Genomic DNA, 22,294 nt, shown 5'->3' with positions numbered 1-22,294 from the left:
AATAGCTACCTTTGAGATTTAAGAATATACAAATTTTTGGGAGGAAACCAATGTAGGAAATAAATATTTGAAGTCCTTGAACAAACAAATGTACTTTATTTTCCATTCACCATAGGTTAAGTTAACTTCAATTGAATGGACTGAACTACTTATACATTAAATTCTTGATTTATCAAGTTAATAAGGAACAGGCAGAACAAGAAATAAGGAAAGCCCCAAATTTAAAATTAGCTATTAAGTTTAGGCCTTTCTCCACATCAAAATTATTTTTTAAGCCAGAAACTGGTTAAAGGTGATCCAAATAAGAATTCCAAAAGGCAAACAATAGAAGAGAGACAAAGAAGAATCAAGGGTCTTGGGTTTCTATGAAAACTTTAAATATAAATACATTAACCAGTGAACATGTCAAATGATCTTAGACAATGTTAATAAAGTCTGATAAGACTGAAGGGACAAAATTAACCTACCTTTGAAACCAGGGCCCTCTGTGTAGCAAAACAGTGTTGTAGATAAACTGCACTTTGGTTACAAGCCATACTATGTAGTAGCACTTTTAGCACCCCACCAAGGATGCTCTCTTTGGATTCTGTTACAGAAACTGTCTGCAATTTAAAGATAGATAAATAAAACAGAGATGTACTTGCAATTTGGTTAAGGAGACAGAATATGTATCACAAACAAATATTGTTTTCAAAATAGGAAAATGATAAGATCTAGGAGGACTTAAAAAAAAAAAAAAAGTTTACCAGGATTTGGGTAAAAGAAAAAAGGGAAAAACAGAATGGGCAGGATTTAAATTAAGGGGAGCAGGGAGAGCCAGGATATAACTTTTAGGAACTACGTATATTTTAAATGTAATAATATGGCTCAATAAATACTTTTCCCCAATCCCAATTTACCAAATCTATATATTTTTTCTTTTAAATATATTTTTATTGATTTCAGAGAGGAAGGGAGAAGGAGAGATAGAAACATCAATGATGAGAGAGAATCTTTGATCAGCTGCCTCCTGCATGCCCCCTACTGGGGATCGAGCCTGCACCCCGGCAAGTGCCCTTGACCGGAATCGAACCCAGGACCCATCACTCTACAGGCTGACACTCTATCCATTGAGCAAAACGAGCTAGGGAACCAAATCTATACTTTAAATTCCTGTTCTTTGCGTTCTTACCTGGACAACAATCTCTAGTGTATCCAAAATGATTAGGTTTGCTTCAGTAGCCAGATTTCCATCAATCAGTGCTTCATGTTCAATCTCTGCTCTTGACCTAATGTAAAATAGTATAAGAAATTATATTTATCTTAAAACAAACCAAAAAAACAGATCCACAATTCAAAAAGACTTAAAAGATTCATAGAAAAAACAAACAAAACTTGGAATCATTTTTCAGTATTTGCCTGAATTGAAAATTATAAGAGAATAAGGGAAAAGACAATATTTTACATATTAATGTTTTGTTTTACCCTACATTTTGTTGACCATTCCTATACACATTTTATCACAATGCCACTGAAAGCAGAAATACTTAGCTTCCAGAGATACAGCAAACACAGGAAAGTGTTTTATTCTGCATGGAATAGACACTAGGTGGTGCTATGTGGGCTTGCATTTAGGGCTGCTTCATGTAGCATTATTCAAAATGTTAAAGGATAAAAGTACTTTTTCCCCCCTAAAGTTTCAAAAATTTTAAATTTTGATGCAGAAAATAAATTAGCTCTTCAATGAGACTCTGGATGGACTCACGCATTAGAAACAAAACATCTGATGCCAATCAAGTCATTTACTTGACTATCCAATATAAACAAAAGTATTATTTAATAACAATTTAAAAAAAACTATAGATGATTTATAGGTAAAGTTGACATTATTTTAGTAGCAATACATATATAGAAATTACGTATTACATCTAAATAGACAAAACAATACACAAATCAAAGCAAAAGTATAAGGACATACTAAATACTAACTTACCGTATTTTCCGGCGTATAAGACGACTGGGCGTATAAAATTTTCCTGGGTTAAAAAGTCGTTTTATACGCCGGAAAATACAGTAGTCCAATATATCTAATCCATTATATCTAATCCCATCAATATAGTCCAATATACCGTATTTTCCAGCATATAAAATGACTTTTTAACCCAGGAAAATCTTATGCGCCCAGTCGTCTTATACGCCAGAAAGTACGGTACTGAAGTTCTTAGATGTTTAAGTCTCTGAATCTTTATTACTACCATTAAAGAGAAAAGTTCATGAGTTTACATTTTACAAATTAAATTTAAGGAGAAAATACAGCACAGTTAGAATTCAATCGAAAAGGAAAATAATGCATTGTTTAAACATAAAATCCAGAGAGACTTCTGTAAAGAAACATTATTATAAAAATATGGTTTAGCCCTAGCTGGTTTGGCTCAGTGAATAGAGCGTGGACTGAAGGGTCCCATGTTCCATTCCAATCAAGGGCATATAACCGGGTTGCTGGCCGATCCCCAGTAGGTGGTGTGCAGGAGGCAGCCAATCAATGATCCTCTGCCATCATTGATGTTTCTATCTCTCTCTCTCTCCCTCACTTTTCCTCTCTGAAATCAATAAAAATATATTTAAAAATATATATATGGTTTAAACAAAAGGAATCAGGAAAACACTAAAAAACAGCTTCCTTAGAACACCGCAAGATAAGCAGAAAGAACATTATACAAATGCAGAAATAAAGCAATATATGCTGGCTGTTTTGTGAATTTCACAACACATGTGGAAAAGTAATCAAAGAAATGGACTTAGGCAGACAAAGAAGAGAGAAAAGTGAACACTCAAAGTTCAAAAATGTTAGCATATTAATTTTATACTCAGTATCTGCTTTGGTCTGAATATTTGTGTCCCCACTACATTCTTATGCTGAAAATCTAATGCCCAAAGTAATGGTATTAGGTGAGGCAAAGGTCATGAGGGTAAGGGTCTTGGGAATGGGATTAGTGCTTTTATAAAAGAGGCCCCAGGGAATCTGTTTGCTTTTCCACCATATGAGGACATAGCGAGAGAGAAGTCTGTAACCTGGGAGAGGGTCAGACACCAAATCTGCTGGTGCCATGATCTTGAACTTCCCAGCTCCCAGAACTGTGAGAAATAAATTTCTGTTGTTTATAAGTGGCCCAGCAAATGGTATTTTGTTATAGCAGCCAAAAGAGACTAAGAATTTCTGATAATTCCGAACTCTCATCTATATGGTACTGAGTCTGCTGTTACTGTTTTTTCTCTACAGGCTTGCATAGGGCCTTGCTTTCTGTGTTTTACGATTTCACTGCTGTGAACTAATATTTCTGGAAGTTTATTTGTAAGAATCCTCTAACTCTTGGGCTGAAGATGGTTTCAGATAGAGTGACCAACTATCTTGGTTTGCTTTAGGACAGGACTGAGGGGTTCCCTGGGATATGAAATATTCAGTGCTAAAAATTAGGAGTACTAGGCAAACCTGAATGAGCTGGTCACCATATTCTAAAGTTTTTTGGGCCAGTCAAGCTACTCGAGGGCTAACTTGTAATTACAAATTGTCAAGAGAAAATATTTAGCCCCTTAATTCAATGCCAAGTTTCAAGCCAAGCAATTTTACCTGCAGTCACCTAGGCAGTGAGAAGGGTTCATTTCTAGTTCTCTTTTATACTGATGGTGTAGTCCTTTAGGCTCCTGGACTCATGGTAGTGCATTTTCAGCTGTGTTTTTACCTGGTTTGTCTCCATGCTAGAATCAGAAGACCCAGAGTGTTTTGTCTTCCTTTAATTATATTTTAGGCTCCAAGAAGGCAAATAATAGTTTTCTAATTTTTTGTAATACTTGAAATATTTAGTTTAAGTGTGACACCCAAAATATATTCTAAAATAGTTGTAGAATGCAACTTTCGAAGGGGGTGGGCTGCTGGGGAAAATGGGGTAACATTGAAAATATATAACATTATGCTTTACTATACCACATTAAAAATTCTTCCCCCAAATCATTTTAAATCTTCAATTTAAAAATTAAGTACAATAATTTTTTCTTCTAAGATTTGAATGCCTAACATATACATAAAATAACATTAAAATTAGTCACTTTCCTCTTGCATCTGAAATTCAACAGGCCTGTCATTAACATAAAATAGAAGATTATATTACTTGTCAAGCTTCTCAGTGTTTTGCCGCCAGTGAGTCATATCCTTTCTCCACCTCAGATTTTCTTGACTGCCAAAGGCACTTCCAGATGGGCTTCTCTCTGTTAAGTACATTTCACAACCATTTTAAAAAATGTTATTTCAACTGGACCACTTATATATATACTTGTAAACATTTAAGAAATACTGCACAATGTTAATAATTTTATACACAGTCATTTTATCCTCAATAACAATGGAAAAACCTGACAATGATGCTTTTTATTCAAAGCTTTCATAACAGTTACAGAAGAAATATGTTTGCTACATGTATTACAAAAACAACAATAACAACAACACCCTTTTAAATAAGCAACTTTTCTAATACCGATTTTCTCAAAATCTTAACCATAGCTTCTATGGCTCTACATGATATAACCTTATTTCCTACCATTATTCCTCTTGATTGCACCACTAAAGTTATTGTGTGGGTGTGTGTGTGTGGTGTATTCTGAATATATGCTCCTGATTTAGAACCTGTCTAAGGGTTTTTTTTCCTTCTACCAGATTGTTCTGCCCAAATTTTCACTGGCCAATCATTCCTTACTTCCACAGAAAGCCCTTTCCCAACTCTCCAACTTCTTTTCCTCTTAATCTGCTTTCTTTTCTCCATAGCACTTATAAACACAAGGCTATAAATTACTAAGAACAGAGGTTATGTTTACTTGCCCACCACTTAATGTCTGAGGCTGGCAAAGTTTCTGGCACATTTTCAGTGCTCAATAAGTTTGTTTGATAAAGAAAATAAGGATAATTCCTACAGTAATTACTTCTTTTAGACAATGGAAAGCAGAGCAAGAGAAAAACAAGGGCTTTCTCCCAAGAGGTTTCTAGGATGGAAGGTGGACTGAATCACATAGACTCTTTTAAGGGGCAGTAGCAATAGAACTGATTTATACAAATCCAGGAGAAGTGGAGAAGGCATTGGGAATTGTGCAGAAATATAAAAATACTTAAACAATAGAATGCCATGATTTTAGGCTTTCAATGAAAAAGCTAATGTTCCTTTTTGAAAAACATGAGACCTTAAATTGGTTGGGAAGATGGAAAGAAAAATGGAAGTCAAAATTCAGAGTTCAAATACAAATTTTAAAAATACTGAGAAAAAATATAATTTGCCACACAATAAAGGACATGTCTGGATATTTCATCTTTGTAGTGACCACATCTGTAAACATTTAACAAATTGGAGGAGCAAGAAAGGAAATGTGTAAACATTTCATAAATTGTAACATATTGTTAATAGTTCCACCTTTCCAACAATAAACTACAGAAAAAGCTGTAGTATAATATGAAGAACACTAAATTGGAAGCCAAAAGATCCTGCTTCTGTCACTTAGTTTATGATCTTAGGCAAGTTGTTTATCTCTATGAGTTTTATTTTCTTTATCTTAAAGATGAGGATAATATTCATTAGATTTTGGTAATAATTAAATGACCTAATTGAAAGTTAATTTTCATACCTTTCTAGAAGATTGTTGTACATAATAAATGAGTTAAAAGAAAATACATAGGTACATTGTAAATTGTATATAACTACAGTGAAAAAATCGGTGCTCTGTTAATTCCATTAAAGGCAAAGACTTTATTTTATTCATTATTAAATTCCAAACATACATAGCATATAAAGAATATTTAAGTTCACTTAAATAAGTGATCACTGTTGCTGGAGACAGGGTGTAAGCTGACACGGTCCTTGCACCTGAAGGGGCTAGCAAGGCTGGCTCCCTACTCACACAGTTTTCCCAGACTTGTTTGGATGGCAGTTATCAGTAGAATGAGAGCAACCCTTTCATGGCTTGCCAGGAAGTCTGTAACTATTTACTGAGAATCTGCCTGATTTACTGTACCGAGAATTTGTCCTTCTACTCTCTCTCTCCCTTAGAGATTAAGAGGAACAAATAATACATTCCTCTTGATAGACCTCCTATTCAGTGTGTTGTGTATAAAAGGCATTACACAGTTAATAAACAACGCTACAGTCTCTTGATTGACTCGTAGACCTCCCGATCCCGCTGTCCTGTCTTTCTTTCTTTTCTCAAATCCCACCTCCCTACCTCAGCCCGGTTCAACCTGTCAGGCTGGCCCTAACACACCGTGGTAACAGCATTTTGGAAAACAATAAATAAAATATCTATCTATATATAAAAAACCCTAATATGCAAATAGACCGAATGGCAGAACAACCAAACAACCAGTCGCTATGATGTGTGCTAACCACCAGGTGGCATGCACGGAACATGGTGGGTGTTGGCAGCAGGCAGCAGGGCATGGAACATGGCGGGCGTTAGCTGTGACGGGATCGTGGAGCAGGTGAGCAGGGGTGTCAGACCAAGGCAGGGCGCTGGTCGCTGTCATCGGGGCAAGCCTCTGGTGGTTACTGAAAATTCTTTGCTCCTGCGCACTGTGGTCCCGCCAGGCGCTTGCACCCACTGCCAGCATTGGAGCGGCCGCTCACACCTGCTGCCGGCACCTGGCGCCAGTCCCGATCGCTGATGCTGTCAGCAGGTGTGAGCGGCAGCTGCAGGCCTTGATCACCCCTGAGGGTTTCTCCACCGCCCCCTGCTCCTGAGGGGCTATTGGGGCAGCTGCTGCCACTCGCACCCGCTGATGGTACCGGCCCTGCTCGCACCCGCTGCTGGCGCCGGCTACAATTGCTCCATGTTGTCAGTGGGTGCAAGCGGGGCCATTGGCAAAGAGGGGACTGAGGGCCACGGTGGGAGGGGCCGGGTGGGGGCGCGGGGATGGGCTGAGACCCGCACCTGTGCCCACCGCAGCCTCCTGGCCCACAGTTCCTTTCAAGGTGCATGAATTCATGTACTGGGCCTCTAGTATATTTATAAATGTATAGTCATATTTTAAGTCAACAAATATACATGGAACTATTAACATGTGTTATGTACACAGATGACTAAGCCATGGCCCTGTCCTTAAGGAGTTCACAGCAACAATATCATTTACATGTCACTTTAGAATTTATGAAATGTTTATACACATGATCACTACAAAGATGATAAGCTCAGTTAGTTATACTACCTTTTAAATTCTCCAAACTATCACAAGTGGATGAGGAAAAGGAAAGTGGGGAGATTAAGTGACCTGGTCAAAGTTATATGGCTAATGGTTAGCAGACCTGGGATTAGAATCAGGCCTCTAAAGCTACTGTTTCTTCTCACTAATATTTGAGTTTCATGGCCAATATCTTTGCCTTAGATACAGGGTATATTAATTCATTGTGCAAAATAGGAAACTTTTAAGAATAAAAGGAAATGCTACAAAGAATTTATGACACCAAGAGTGAACCCTATATAGACTCTGTGTGATTATGATGTGTCAGTGTAGGTTCATTAATGATGTTGATAATGGGAGAGTCTATACATACGTGCAGGCAAGGAAATCTCTGTATCTTCAGCTCAATTTTGCTGTGAACCTAAAACTACTCTAAAACCAGAGCAGTTTTAGGATGCTATTAATAATCACACAAGGGCAACAGGAATAAACTGAGACTATCCAGAGCAAATCACAAAGTATGTTTTACCCTACTTCAATCAGAACTCTTAACTCGAGTTCCTACAGAGAAATGGTTATTTCAGTTAATTCACAGTTACATTTAAAACACTTTTTTTTTAAAGGGTAGAACTTTCATTGAAGACTTGCAACAATGAGGACTATAAAATAAACTTGAAGGAAAATGAAGAAATTCTCACCAGAAGGAGAAGATATTGTGTACATACCAAGCTGTCCTCGGCTTCGGCGCACCATTTCTTGCCTAGCACCTATGCTCCCAAGAATAGCTTCTTCAAGCTTAGCTCTCATGTCTTTTGATTTCTTAAAGGTCAAGCTATTCATTCTTTCAAACACTTTCTTTCCCTAAAATTTAAACATTAGAAAAGAAGAAGCATTGAGAAAATTTTCTTCTTTTTCCACATAATTTCCTATCTTGTTCCTCTTTGCAATGGCATAATGATCACTTACTTTGTATTCAAAGCAAGATACACAGAGGTAAAGCAGATCTAACAGGCGGTTGAGCTGCAGGACTGAGAGATCTGTAAACCACTTTTGTAGAACTGACTCATCTGCATTCTTGAGAACCCAAAGGAGGCAGATCAAAAGGCTCCGACTTGATTCTGCTGAAAAGGTAGTGTGTTGCCTGCCACTCTGAAAATCAAGAACAGTAGAATAAGTCAGATTGATCAATGACCATTTTCTTTTTGGGCAGTTGTCAACTGTTTTCTTCTAAAAGCAAAAAAAACAAAATTACTTAAAAATCAAATATTATAAAATAATCATTTGATTTAGACAATACTTGTGTAAGTCATACCAAACCTTAGACTTAAGGTCTTGAAGTTTATTGAACCTTTCCTGGCAATAGAAGACTGTTTTAACTTGGGTAGGGCTTCCAGCAAATGTTAATAGAATTTATAAAGCAAAAAACTAAAAGGTCTTACTATTAAAAACTATCATATCTACCACATAATATCAAACACGATGAAAGTAAAAAGAAACAGCTGATTCAAAAAATAAGAGAAGTATAAGAATAGAAAGTAGTAACAAAAAGCTTATCAGGTTTAGAGAACCATTGTTTCCTGTCAGGGACACTGACAAAAAAGAAGTCTTCGACACTGTATAAATAAAAAGCATTTTTACACAGACCATATAAAGTTAAGGTGCCATTTAAAATTTTCAATTTGCATTAGTATAAGTATGTAAAATACAAATGAAAAACTAAGAATAAGAACTTGTTTACAGTATCATTTATTGGACATTTGTTCTATTCCAGTCATCATGACAACCTCTTTACATACATTATTTCATTTAGTTCTCCAACAATATCACCGAGCAGGTAGTATCATCTTAATTTTATAGACAAGATACAGGATGACAATGGTGATGATGATGATGACTAAACATAACAAAATTTGAAATGTGCTCGACACTATGTTAACATTTTCTTATTTAATTCACAATAATTTTATGAGGCAGTATTAACTATTATTATTTCTAGTTTATAGGTAAGGGTACTAAAGACTAGAGATTAATTTGCTCTAAATCACATACTAAGAAAAAGTAAAGCCAGGATTTTCATACAGGTTAACCAGACTCCAAAACTTTCTCTTTACCTTTATACTACATTCTCTTATTTGGTTAATAAATATACTAAATAACAAAAAAGCAATAGAAGAGATGTTGAGATGAAAGACAAAGGAAAGCTGAACATACTTAACTGTTGAAATAATGATCTTAAATTAATAAATTTAGCAGAATTTACTAGAGTTAGAATAATTAAGACAGTTTGATATTGGCACATGGCAGACAAATAATGTAATGAAATAGAATAGAAAGAATAAGAAATCCTATGCATATATGAAAATTTGATACACAGCAGAGCTGGCACTATGGATCAGTGTGGATGGATGGATTATAAGGTGTTGAGATGACTGGTTCACTAGAGAAAAAAGTAAGATTCCTACCTTGCACCACTTTCTTTGTCAATTCAAGACAAAGAAAGAACTTAAATGTAAAAGGCAAAATTTTAAAACTTTTACAAGGAAATATAAGAGATTATATTTATAATCTTGGGGGTAGAACAGAACTTCTTAAATAAGACCTAAAAAGCATAAACTATAAACCCACAAAAAAGATGGTCAATTTGCCTAAATTAAAATCGCAACAATGTGTTCATTCAAATAGACAGATAGAAAATGCACACAATAAAATAGTAGACATTGCTGCATATAAAACCAACCTGAGATTAGTATCAAGAATAGTCTTTCTCAACCAAGTTTCCATGAGAGAAATAAGCCCTCCAAGGTATGACTGAGGGCCTATTTTCCCCATTTTCCCAAGGCATTAAAAAAAGGGGGCAGGGGAGATAATTCTGGTCTGGTATTAGCAATCAATGAAACTTCTCTACAGGAAGAATCCACAATCACAGGACTCTCATTATACCTATAAATAATGTTCCAAATACCAAGTCCAGTACACAGCCAAAGAATCAGGTACACAGGAAGCAATAGATCATGAGTGAGAACTGTCAAACAGACAACAGAAACAGGTATGCAAAGACTTGGGATACTGAAATTATCAAATAATAAAAACAAAAAATAATATTTTAAAAGTATTATACCCCCCAAAAATCTGACAGGAAACTTGAAAGTATAAAGAAAAGGCTTCTTGACAAAAAATAGAAGAAACAAATAGAATTTAGAAAAACTAAAGTTTTCATAGTAACCAAATTAAGAACTCTATGGATTATGGATTGGTTTTTTAAAAATATGTTTTTATTGATTTCAGAGAGAGAAAGGGAGAAGGAGAGAGAGAGAAACATCAATGAGAGAGAATCACTGATTGGCTGCCTCCTGCATGCCCCCTACTGGGGATCGAGCCCGCAACATGGGCATGGCCCTGACCAGAAATTGAACTGTGACATCCTGGTTCATAGGTTGACATTCAACCACTGAGTCACTTCAGCCGGGTTTAATAGATTGTTTTAATATAATACCAGGTTTAATAATATGCAAAATTAAAAATGCATAAAATAGCATGTGAGTAGGAAGAATGGTAATTAAAGTCAACCAGTTTTAAGATCCTTCTTTTAACCAAAGTGAATATAAAGATGATTTACATTAGACTATCATTTAATTTAAGGAAGCATACTATGATTTGTAATATAAACACAAAAAGACAGAAACAGAATAATTTCTAAACTAGAGGAAAATGTGGAATAAAAAATAATTCACACATAGTGGGTAAGACAATTTGAAGTAAAATTAAAATGTTATATATATTAATTTTAATTATATTAAATGCAAATGATTAAGAAGTTTAGTGAAAGACAAAGATGAAAATACCAGATTTAAAAAATATAAGGCAAAATCTAATTATACACTGTGTATAAAAGACATTGAAAACGTAAGTTTCAAATATTTAAAACATTAGCAAAAACACTGAAATTAAAAAGTGAAAAAATTCATGCCATATATAGTCTAGGGAAAAGAAACCTAGCATAGCTATATTAATATTATACAAAATAGAGTTTATGGACAAAAGAAAAAATTTTACAGTTCATGTAGATGAAAGGTGGAAAAATCTTTCAATCATGATGTTGAAATGATTTTGGCATAATATATAAAAAATATAAACAAATTTGGGTGCCCAAATTCCACTGTTCATAAAAATTAATTCCATGTAGATTTTAGGGTTATATATAAAAGGAAGAAGAAGAAAAGCATTTAAAAAAATAACATAAGGCCTGGCTGGTATGGCTTAGTTGGTTGAGCATGAGTCATCCCTTGCACCAAGAGATCACTAGTTCAATTCTGATAAGGTCACATGCCTGGGTGCTGGCTCAATCCCAGGTAGGGGGCGTGCAGGAGGCAGCTCATGTTTCTCATTGATGTTTCTATCTCTCCCTCTTTCTCTAAAATCAATAAAAACATATTTTAAAAAATACCTTCAAAATTTTGGAATAGGGATATTAAAAAATACTAGGAAAAGATTGACAAATTTTAGTATTTTAAAATAAGACACTATAAGACACTATTAAGTGTGTGAAAAAGCAAACCACATAAAAGACCCATTTATAATTGACAACAGGCTTGATCCAGAACATACAAATTTCTGCAAAGCATAAACAAAGGCAGAGGACCCAATGGAAAATGAACAAAAACTAGACACTTTAAAAGAGAAAATCCAAATGGCCAACACAAATATGAAAAAATGTGTACCCTCAGAACACACCAGGGAAATGAAACACAACTATAAATTACCAGGTTGACAAAAGTGGAAAAGTCTGAAAATCCTAAGTGATGATGAACATGTGAAAGAATGGAAACTCTCATAGGTGCAAGTATAAAATGAGACAAACTCTTCAGAAAACACCCTGGCATATCTAGTATGGGTGAAGAAACTATTCTATGACCCAGCAAATTCCAATCCTAGTAAATACCCTAAATAATAGTATAGGCATGCATACAGGATACATATAAAAGAATATATAGGGTTGCTACTTACAATAACAAAAGATCAAAAACCATTCAAGCGTCTATCAACAGAATGGGTAAATAAACTGATCTATATTCAGGTAATGGAATATCATCTACTAGAGGACCAATGCACGACATTCGTGCACTGGGGTAGGGGATGTCCTTCAGCCCAGCCTGCGCCCTCGCAGACCAGGACCCCTCAGGAGATGTCCGCCTGCTGGCTTAGGCCAGCTCCCCTATGTAGATTTGCATATTAGCCTTTTATTATATAGAATATATATAAAAGCCTACGTGACCATTATGACCGAATAACCGGTCGACCAGTCGCTATGATGTGCACTGATCACGAGGGGGCAGATGCTCAATGCAGGAGCTGCCCCCTGGTGGTCAGTGCGCTCCCTCAGCCAACCTCCCATGGCTGGCCAACCTCCTCCAGTCCCTCCCCCTGGCCAGTAGGCCCCTAGAGAGACTGGGTGAGATGGTCCCATCGGCCCTGATCACTGGCCAGGCCTAGGAACCTCATCCATGCATGAATTCGTGCACCAGGCCTCTAGTACAGAAATAAAATCACCGAATTATAGTACAATTTGTAACTTGCTTAAATATTAAAGACATAAAACTACACTATAATATTTAGGAATGCAAATGTAGATGGTAAAACTATAAATAAAATTAAGCAATTATTTCATTAGTCAGGTTAATGGGAGCTTGGTAAATAGTTGTGGTGGAGAAAAGCATGCCAAAGATTTCTAAAAGGCAGTCAATGTTCTATAGTCTGTCCTGAGTGGTGGCTACAAAGGTGAAAAAGAGTTTTATAATATTTTAACTTGTACATTAATGTTTCATGTACTTTTTCATGTGCAGTATATTTCACATAAAGAAAAGTTTTAAAAAGTCTATAAAATTGAGAATAGTAGTCACTTTGAGGGGAGAGATGGAGTGAATTGGGAGTGAAAGGAACTTCCAAAGTATTTGCAATGTTTTATTTCTGAAACTGGGTGGTACATATACTGCTGTTTCTTTTACTTTAATTGTACATATAGTTTATACTAGAGGTCCGGTGCACGAAATTTGTGCACTGGGGTGGGGAGGGATGTCCCTCAGCCCAGCCTGCACCCTCTCCAATCTCGGACATCCCTCTCACAATCTGGGACTGCTGGCTCCCAACTGCTCGCCTGCCTGCCTGCCTGATTGCCCCTAACCACTTCTGCCTGCCAGCCTGATCACCCCCTAACCACTTCCCTGCCAGCTTGATTGACACCTAACTGCTCCCCTGCTGGCCTGATTGCCCTCAGCTGCCCTCCCTTGCCAGCCTGGTCACCCCCAACTTCCCTCCCCTGACAGCTGGTCGCCCCCAACTGCCCTCCCCTACCAGCCCGGTTGCCCCTAACTGCCCTCCCCTCCCAGCCTGGTCACACCTAACTGCCCTCCCCTGCCAGCCTGGTTGCCCCTAACTGCTCTCCCCTGAAGGCCTGGTCGCCCCCAACTGCCCTCCCTCCCTTGCAGGCCTGGTCACCCCCAACTGCCCTTCCCTGCTGGCCTGATCGCCCACAACTGCCCTCCCCTGCCGGTCATCTTGTGGTGGCCATCTTGTGACCACACGGGGGTGGCCATCTTGTGTGAGCGTGTGATGGTCAATTTGCATATTACCTATTTATTATACAGGATATTATTTTGTATGTATAATATCAAAAGGACAAGTAATAGCCCTGACTGGTGTTGCTCAGTAGTTAAAGTGTTGGTGTGCACATCAAAGGTCTCGGGTTCGATTCCTGGTCAAGGGGCATGTACCTGGGTTGCAGGTTGGATCCCCAGCCCCAGCTGGGACGCATGCAGGAGGCAACCAATCAATGTCTTTCTCACATCTACATTTATCTTTCCCCCTTTCTCTCTCCCCTTCCTTCCCTCCCTTCCACTTTCTCTTTTTTTTTTTCACTTTCTCTTAAAAAAAAAAATCAATGGGAAAAAAATACCCTTGTAATAGGATTAACAAACAAAAAGTACAAGTAATAAAAAAAATTGATAAATTAGAATTTACAAAAATTTAAAAAATTTGCCCTTCAAATGACACCATCAAAAAAGTGAAAAGATAAGCCACAGAATGAGAGAAAATACTTGAAATCATATATAAGGGAGTTGTACCCAGAATATATAAAGAACTCTTTTAAGTCAGTAACAAAAAGAATAACACAATTTTAAAATGGCAAAGAATTTAATGGACTTTTTTCTAAATAAGATATTTGTTCAAAAAGATGTGCCAATAAGCAAATGAAAAGGTGCTCAACATTAGTAGATATTAGGAAAATGAAAATCAAAACCACAATGAGATGCCACTTCATACCCACTAAGGTGGCTATAAATAAGAAAAAAGTGTAGGTGAGAAACAGGAAACTTTTATTCATTGCTGGTGAGAATGTAAAATGGTGCAGCCACTGTGAAAAAGAGTTTAGAAATTTCTCAGAATGTTAACAGATGATGTGTTGTGCACCTGAAACTTGTATACTTTTGTTAATCAGTGTCAACCCAATAAATTCAATAAAGAGGGAAAAAGTAAAATGGATTAAAAAAATAGGCTATAAAATAAGCAACTTTCAAAAATTCTGAATGACAGAAAAGAGCTTTATACCATAACTCTGCAATAATTAGTACTTTTTAAAATAACTTGTAAAAGATAGATAATATTCTCAGAACCTTAACATTTCCACAAAATAAAGCTCAGAGTACTTCTGCATCAGTTAATACAACAAATAATCTTAGTTATTTAAGGGTACAAAAAAACTTCTGTAGGAGGGTTGTTTTTACCGTTGATGTGAGAATAAAACTGCCAGGCCTTGTTAGTTGAGGAACTGATGTTCCTGCAATTGCCATGGCAACTGTCTGGCTTATCATGCTTCCACTCTCACTTTCATAATCATCAGTGGCTATACAAACTGGTCTTCCTCGTTGATTGTGAGTTTCTGGGGGGGGGGGGGGAGAGAAAATCCAAAATAAATACATACATACATACATACATACATACATACATACATAAAACTTCTGAATAGCTTAATAAACAATTCTTAATACACATTAGGTACTCAGTAAATGTTTGTTTTTGTTTTGATTGAACTGGAAGTATTTTATCTAGTTAATGGCTAGTTTAAATGCAACCTACAGTGTTTTCTTTAGAGCAAGTGAAGGAATTCAATTTTAATTGAAAAGCAAGAGCAATAAAACTTTATAGGTCCTAATTTTTAAAAAGCAACAAAACTTCATCTTATTAACCCAATGTTAGCAATAAACCTAATTATTGATATTCAGGTGAATATTAATTTATATTACATTTATATGAATAAAATTGATACTGAGGGTAGTAGACAGTTTTCAGGTTTTCTTGTGTATTTTTTAGAGGAACAGTAAGTACACAAAAAATTTATTTTCTAACAAGTAGGAATAGAACTACTATATAATCATCACTTAAAATTTCATCATAAGAACTACTTACAGAAACCTTGCATTGGATTCTCTCACAGAGTCAAAAGATTTTCAGTAATATAATTATTTACAGTTTACTTATGCTAGTATACATTTCTTTATATTTCTTTTCCTAAAATAAGATCTTTAATCTTGAGAAATTGTCTAACACTTTTATTATATATTGTGATTTGTCATTAAAATCTGTCTTACATATACTGAGTACCTGTAAAATCATATAGCTGAGGAACAGTTTCCATGATAATGCCAATCAGAGGTAGATATAACATGGCCACCCGAGCCTTTATCTGGGGGTCAGAGTACCGTGGGTCTGAGTCATGACTGGATAGTAAATTGTGTACCATATTGATGACTTTCTTATGCAATCCAAACAGTCTATTTTAAAAGAAGATGGAGAAGAAGCAATAGGGTCACATATTAGTTAATACCTTTAAAGCAAACAGTAAGCAATGGTACTGAATCAATTTTGTTCAACTTCTTAATTTTGCCACATATTTGTATCTATTCCTATAAAAACACTTCTATTTTAAAATTAATAAATGTCTTTCTGTATAAGTAAAAATTGAGGGAAAAGAAATGCTATATAAATTCACTTAAGAGTAAACCTGAATATTTTTACATTAACTCCTTCTTAGTGCATTTTAATGTTAAATAACTTAAGAGCAGTTATGGTTATATTTTAAAGCAAACAAATAAAAAGTTACAGCTACATTTTAAGTAAACTTTCATTTCCTTTTTCCAAAAGAAAAATCCTCTACCTAATGGATTATGTCATTCACAGGCTGAGATTGCCTTTGACATCTATTTAAACAGAACTTCCTTGCTCATATACCTCATATGGGCCCTAACAACTTTTCTAGACTCCCAGTCGCCTGCATTTCAACTGAGATAATAAACTAGCAAGGGTCTCTCTCATCTTCATACTTTTGCCTCTCTTCTTAAATTGAAGGTGCTTTGACTGTGCAAACCATTCTAAATAAAAATTCATACAACTTTACCTGGTCCTTAATGCTGTAGCTGGTACCAGTTTCAGATCACATTATCTCTCCTTAAGCCTTTCACCATCAATATCAGTAAAAGACCTTACCTCCAATTTCTTTCTTTTAGGAAAGAAAGCCATTCCAAATTTGCTCTGGTCGCATCATTTTTTAAAAAATAAGGGAGGGGGATAGAAACATCAATGATGAGAGAGAATCATTGAATGGCTGCCTCCTGCATGTCTCCTATTGGGAATCAAGCTTACAACCTGGGCATGTGCCCTGACCAGGAATCAAACCGTGACTTCCTGGTTCAGGGGTTGATGCTCAACCACTGAACCACAATGGCCAGGCTGGTCACATCTTTTAACATATCTCCATCTATATAGCTATAGGATCATCTTTCCTGTTTCAGAGAAAGCTGTATCTTCTCTCAGAAAGTAATTTCTCCATATATTCAATAAACCCCATCTTTTTTCAATAGCCTAAAAGTCCCCTTCATTCTTCTTTCCTACCTTGAAAATATATGTTCACTTGAAACTAGTTTACTCTAACTTACACAGTATTTCACTTAGTAATAAACTATTACATAATGTCCCCAGTTATAAACTTCCTGAATGTTTTAAGTCTACACCAAGTGTTTCCACTTACTTCCTACTATTTACTTCCTTTGTTTGTAACTAACAGTATTTGAATGTTTATAATATGGTACTTACTAGCTTCATCATTTAATAACTAAATGATTTTTTGAAGATACTTAACCTCTGTTTCTTTATCTATGGATGAGGGTAATAACCTACCTAAGGTGGTTTGAAATTGAGTTATATAATTTATGCCAAATGCCTAATACAGTGCCTTGTATATTGCCTTCCTCAGTAAATAGTAACTTTTAAAAATTTTTTTGCATGAGAACGTTTATTAGGTAAATGACAGAGGTGGAAGTAATTCCTAGAAGAAATGGGCTTAGGAACGAGTTACAGAGGTAAAGGAAGGGCCCTTGGCACTTGGGAGTGAGGAAGCCACTGTGCCTGGGGGAGGGGAGGGGAGGGAGAGGAGAGAGAAGGGAAGGGAAAGGGATGAGCATGCTCCTGGGAGGGAGAGCACCAATAAATATTAATTTTTATCTCTTAAGATCATACAGATTTAAAAGCTGGGATCTGAAACAAAGTAGTCTTAACGCCAGAACCTTTATCTGCCATTTTATATAGCTGCCTATGAAACCTAGCTGGAGATTCTTCTCCCTTCCAGATATTTATTCAGAAAGTATATTTTTAAATATTGTCATGAACCACATCTAATGAACATATGTCAGATTTCATTCTCTAGATTTCTACTTGACACTGTCATCTTCTATGTTCTTTTCTCAATATTTTCTCCAAATAGTTCCTCCCCTTCTGGTCATTTGCTTTTTATGTCCCCCCTTTCTATTTCCTGTATCACCAGTAATGATTCCCAAACCTGATTGTCTATTCCTTATCTCTCAACAGCTCCCAATTCCAGACTTCAACCTATCTAAACTCAATTACACACAGTAATTAAATACACACTTATGCAGGACCTGCAATATCCTATTCTAGATGTTGGAGATAAGACATTGTCTCTGTTCTTAAACAGCTTGTTTTAGTAAGAGAGGAACAGACAGCAAAGTAATAATACAATGTTACAAATGCTATAATAAAGGCGTTAATCTTCTATACAACTATGTCTGTACTACAAAATTAGCATTTAATCATAGTATATTGTTTCAGTTTTAACTTTCTTCCTATAATGAGCGTTTCTAGAGAGCAAATCTCAGATCAGTATTAGAACATATTATTGTACTCAAGGAATTACTCTTGGTTACTTAGCAAGCTGATGGAATAAAAAGAAAAGCATTCCTCTCAAGTAGAAGAGTGGGAAAGATTAATCTTTTGATTCTTAGGAAGTTTAAGTGGGATACTTCTGTCCTGTCATCAAAATCAAGCTGATATTCTACAAGGCAAAAACTGGTCTACTCACCCTTCAGCCTCAGGGTCTAAAATGACAGCCAGCTCTGTTAATACAAGTCCTGCCAAATAATGCTGTTGGCGGAAAGGCACAGACAATTCAAACATATTTGCAATCTTCTGGTCCTGTACATTGGTAGAAAATCCAGAACTCTGTTTGGGAGTGAGGTAGAACAAACTATAATAGCTGTGCAACAAAAAATTCCACAGACACACATTACAATAAATAGAATGTGAGAATTATCTAAAAGCGAGATAAACTCTGCCTAGAATAATTTATTGCCTAAAGTTTATTACAGATAATTATTATTAAAACTAGAGGCCCAGTGCACAAATTTGTGCATGGGTGGGGTCCGGGCCGGCAGGGAGTATGGGCCACGGGTGGTTGGCTGGCCAGGGGGAAGGGCAGTGGGCAGTTGGGGCTGCAGTGCATGTCATAGTGACTGGTCATTCCAGTTGCTTGGTTTTTATATATATATAGACTAGTGGCCTGGTGCACGAAACTCATGCACCGGGGATGGGGGGTGGGTGGTGCGGTTCCCTCAGTGCAGCCTGCACCCTCTCCAATCGGACATCCCTCTTGCAATCTGGGACCACTGGCTCCTAACCGCTTACCTGCCTGCCTGCCTGATTGCCCCTAACTGCCTCTGCCTGCCTGCCTGATTGCCCCTAACCTCTCTACTTGCCTGCTTGATCGCCCCTAATTGCCCTCCCCTGCCAGCCTGATCTTGCCCCCAACTGCCCTCCTCTGTTGGCCTGATTGCCCCTAACCCCCTGCCGGCCTGATCTCGCCCCCAACTGCCCTCCCCTGACAGCCTGATTGCCCCTAACCCCCTGCTGGCCTGATCTCACCCCCAACTGCCCTCCCCTGCCAGCCTGATTGCCACTAACTGCCTCTGCCTTGGCCCCCACCACCATGGCTTTGTCCGGAAGGAAGTCAGACATCCGGAAGATGGCCGGTCAATCCGGTCTAATTAGCATATTACCCTTTTATTAGTATATATAGATTATGTAGGATAGGATTGCTTAAATGGGGGGGGGGGGAGCCTTTTTCAGCAGGAGGAGATGCTCTTGGCAGAAAAAAAATACATAATCCCTATATCTGGACTGATAGCCAGCCATATGCACTATACTGCCAAATCAGTCATTAAAAAATTGAACTGCTTTCTTACACCTTACACCAAACAGCTGTTGCCCTTAAAACCCCTCCTAAGCCCCCACCTTAGGTTTTGCCTTTGCAGTTCACCTAGATTAGGTTCTGATTGGTCGGTTTCTATGCCAGTCAGCGTCAAAAGCTCTGCCTCCTAGGCAGCCATTGGCTCCTCGCAGTTCACCCAGATTTGGTCCTGTTTGGTCGGTTTCTATGCTAGTCAGCGTCAAAAGCTCCGCCTCCTAGGCAGTCATTGGCTCCTCGCAGTTCACCCATATTTGGTTCTGATTGGTCGGTTTCTGTGCCAGTCAGCATCCCTGGGCATATCTCCGGGCCTGATCAGAGAGGCAGGGCTGATCAGCAGCTGCCCCAGGCTGCTGGCAAGGCACGGGGAGAGAGAGAGGCAAGGGCTGACTGGTCATTCCGGTTGCTTGGCTTTTATATATATAGACTAGTGACCCGGTGCACAAAACAGCCCTTGCCTCTCTCTCTCCGGGCCTTGCCAGCAGCCTGGGGCGGCTGCTGATCAGCCCCTCTCTTTCTCTCTGAGAGGTCAGGAGTTCAGCCCACTTGCCAGTCCCTGCCCACCAGAGCCTGCTGCGCATGCAGCCTGGCATTTGGTCGTCCCTTTGGTCGTTTTGGACGTTACGGACCCTGGCTCTTATATATATATATATATATATATATATATATATATATATATATATATATATATATATATATATAGATTGGAGAAAGTAACTACTCTTACTTTTGGTATAAAAACTATGATGAAATATACTTTCAATTATTTTCAATTTATTTTTTCTCATACTAAAAGTTTCCATCTGTTGTTCCCCTCCCCCCATCTGTTTTTTTCTTTATTCCTTTTTCTGGTTTGTTTTATCTTTATTGATGAAAGTGTTACAGATGTCCCCTTTGTTTGTTTTTTTCCCCCACTGACCCCATCCACCCTGCACCCGCCCCTCCCAGGCCTTCACCACTCTATTGTCTATATTTATGGGCTATGCATATATACATAAAGTTCCCCGGTTAATCACTCCCCCTAACCCCCAACCCCACCTTCCCTCTGAAATTTGTCAGTCTGTTCCATGCTTTTATGTCTCTAGATCTATTTTGTTCACCAGTTTATTTTGTTCATTAGATTCAACATATGAGTAAGATAATGTTTTAATATGATACTCTGAATGGAAAAAAAAGCATCTAAGTCCAAATAATATACAGGGTGGGGCAAAAGTAGATTTAGAGTTGTGAATATACAAAACATAGCTTATTCTTATATTATTATTTATTAATTATTGTGTTACTTCCCATACAAACTGTATACCTATCTTTGCCCCAAACTGTATTATGTACTCTTTGCTGAGTGTGCGGGAAATATTCATAGTCAAGGCTATTGGTTTCCAGGGAAATTTCAAATATGGGTAAAATTGTTTCTCAGACAAAATACTATCTCTAGAAAATCACTATAATTTTATGGTACACTTACTGAATTTTTGAAGTTTTTAATACTGCAAAATAGCAACCCCTAAGATATAGTTCAAAGCAAGAAGGTCCTCAACTTCATCCCCTAATCCATAATTCAAGATCATCTATGTGAGGTTTCTTAGAAGAACAATAGATTTCAGATTTCTCCATGGAGACATCATTTTCCTAATAACTATATAAAACTCCTCTTCCACACCCCCAAAAAAGTGATGTCTCTGTCATATATTAGAATCTGAAAATTATGCACTGTAGTTAGATGACAAGGTGGGGAACAAGATAATGCAAGAAATTCTGTGAATTTCTTTGCTGAATATGATATTCAGCAGGGTGTTAGGTGTAAACAAGTATGTTTCATTCAAGATTTTAGAACTGTACCTATGCTTTATTTGTATCTGTGTAGCCACATCTTTGGAAGAAGTTGGGCAAAGAACACAAAAGACTTAACTTCATTCATTACAGGAAGAATGTGTCCTAGCCAGGTAAAAGAGTGTGTGGAAAAAAGATGTTTCACAAAGGTAAAGTGAAAAGTTGTGGGTGCTCTCTGATGTTTTCCAATTTTTCTAAGTGAAGTTTAAATTTTTCTTTTATCAAGCATCTGACATTGATCTAGCCTACAGAATTACATTAAGGAGTTAAATATCTCAAAAATAAAATTGAGAAGAGTTAAAATCAACTTTGACTTCAGACATTAAGAGCTTAAGGAAGCAGTTTGTTTGCCTCAGGAATTATATAGCAGAAAGGATGTTTCACTAGGAGGGAAAAATCTAGGCTTCTTTGGTACTAAAACCACAAAATCCCTTAATCTCAATTGTATGGCAGGATACATAATAACTGCTATGATAACCCTTTTTCATCTTTAGAGAAACTACTAGCTGTTGAAGTCAAGTGCCTATAAACATCCATCTAGTTTCCTTTGGGTTTTCTGGATACAAGAGAGGTAGCAGGGCTCTGTCAGGCTTGCACTGCAGTTTTATAACAGAGCCTTTGTGATTTTAATGCCGCTAGTATTTTTGGCAGCTACGATTAAATTAGGATATAGGTATAAGCTTTTTATT

General features: G+C 37.1%; 1 protein-coding gene across 1 annotated transcript in view; it reads right to left on the bottom strand.

Moving 5' to 3' along the window:
• DOCK7 (dedicator of cytokinesis 7) overlaps positions 1–22,294 on the bottom strand; it is a 184,322-nt gene that overhangs the window by 36,999 nt on the left and 125,029 nt on the right. Inside the window, exons 29-36 of the mRNA XM_079777830.1 lie at positions 18,615–18,754; positions 15,845–16,014; positions 14,968–15,122; positions 8,156–8,338; positions 7,915–8,050; positions 4,146–4,242; positions 1,172–1,268; positions 468–602 (exon numbers count right to left, since the gene is read on the bottom strand). Of these exons, the coding sequence (XP_079633956.1) occupies positions 468–602; positions 1,172–1,268; positions 4,146–4,242; positions 7,915–8,050; positions 8,156–8,338; positions 14,968–15,122; positions 15,845–16,014; positions 18,615–18,754 (1,113 nt within the window). The remainder of the gene's footprint in view (positions 1–467; positions 603–1,171; positions 1,269–4,145; positions 4,243–7,914; positions 8,051–8,155; positions 8,339–14,967; positions 15,123–15,844; positions 16,015–18,614; positions 18,755–22,294) is intronic.

This window comes from Cnephaeus nilssonii, assembly GCF_951640355.1.
Source record: "Cnephaeus nilssonii genome assembly, chromosome: 7".
Taxonomy (NCBI): Eukaryota; Metazoa; Chordata; class Mammalia; order Chiroptera; family Vespertilionidae; genus Cnephaeus; species Cnephaeus nilssonii.
This window is presented reverse-complemented; position numbering and strand designations above follow the sequence as displayed.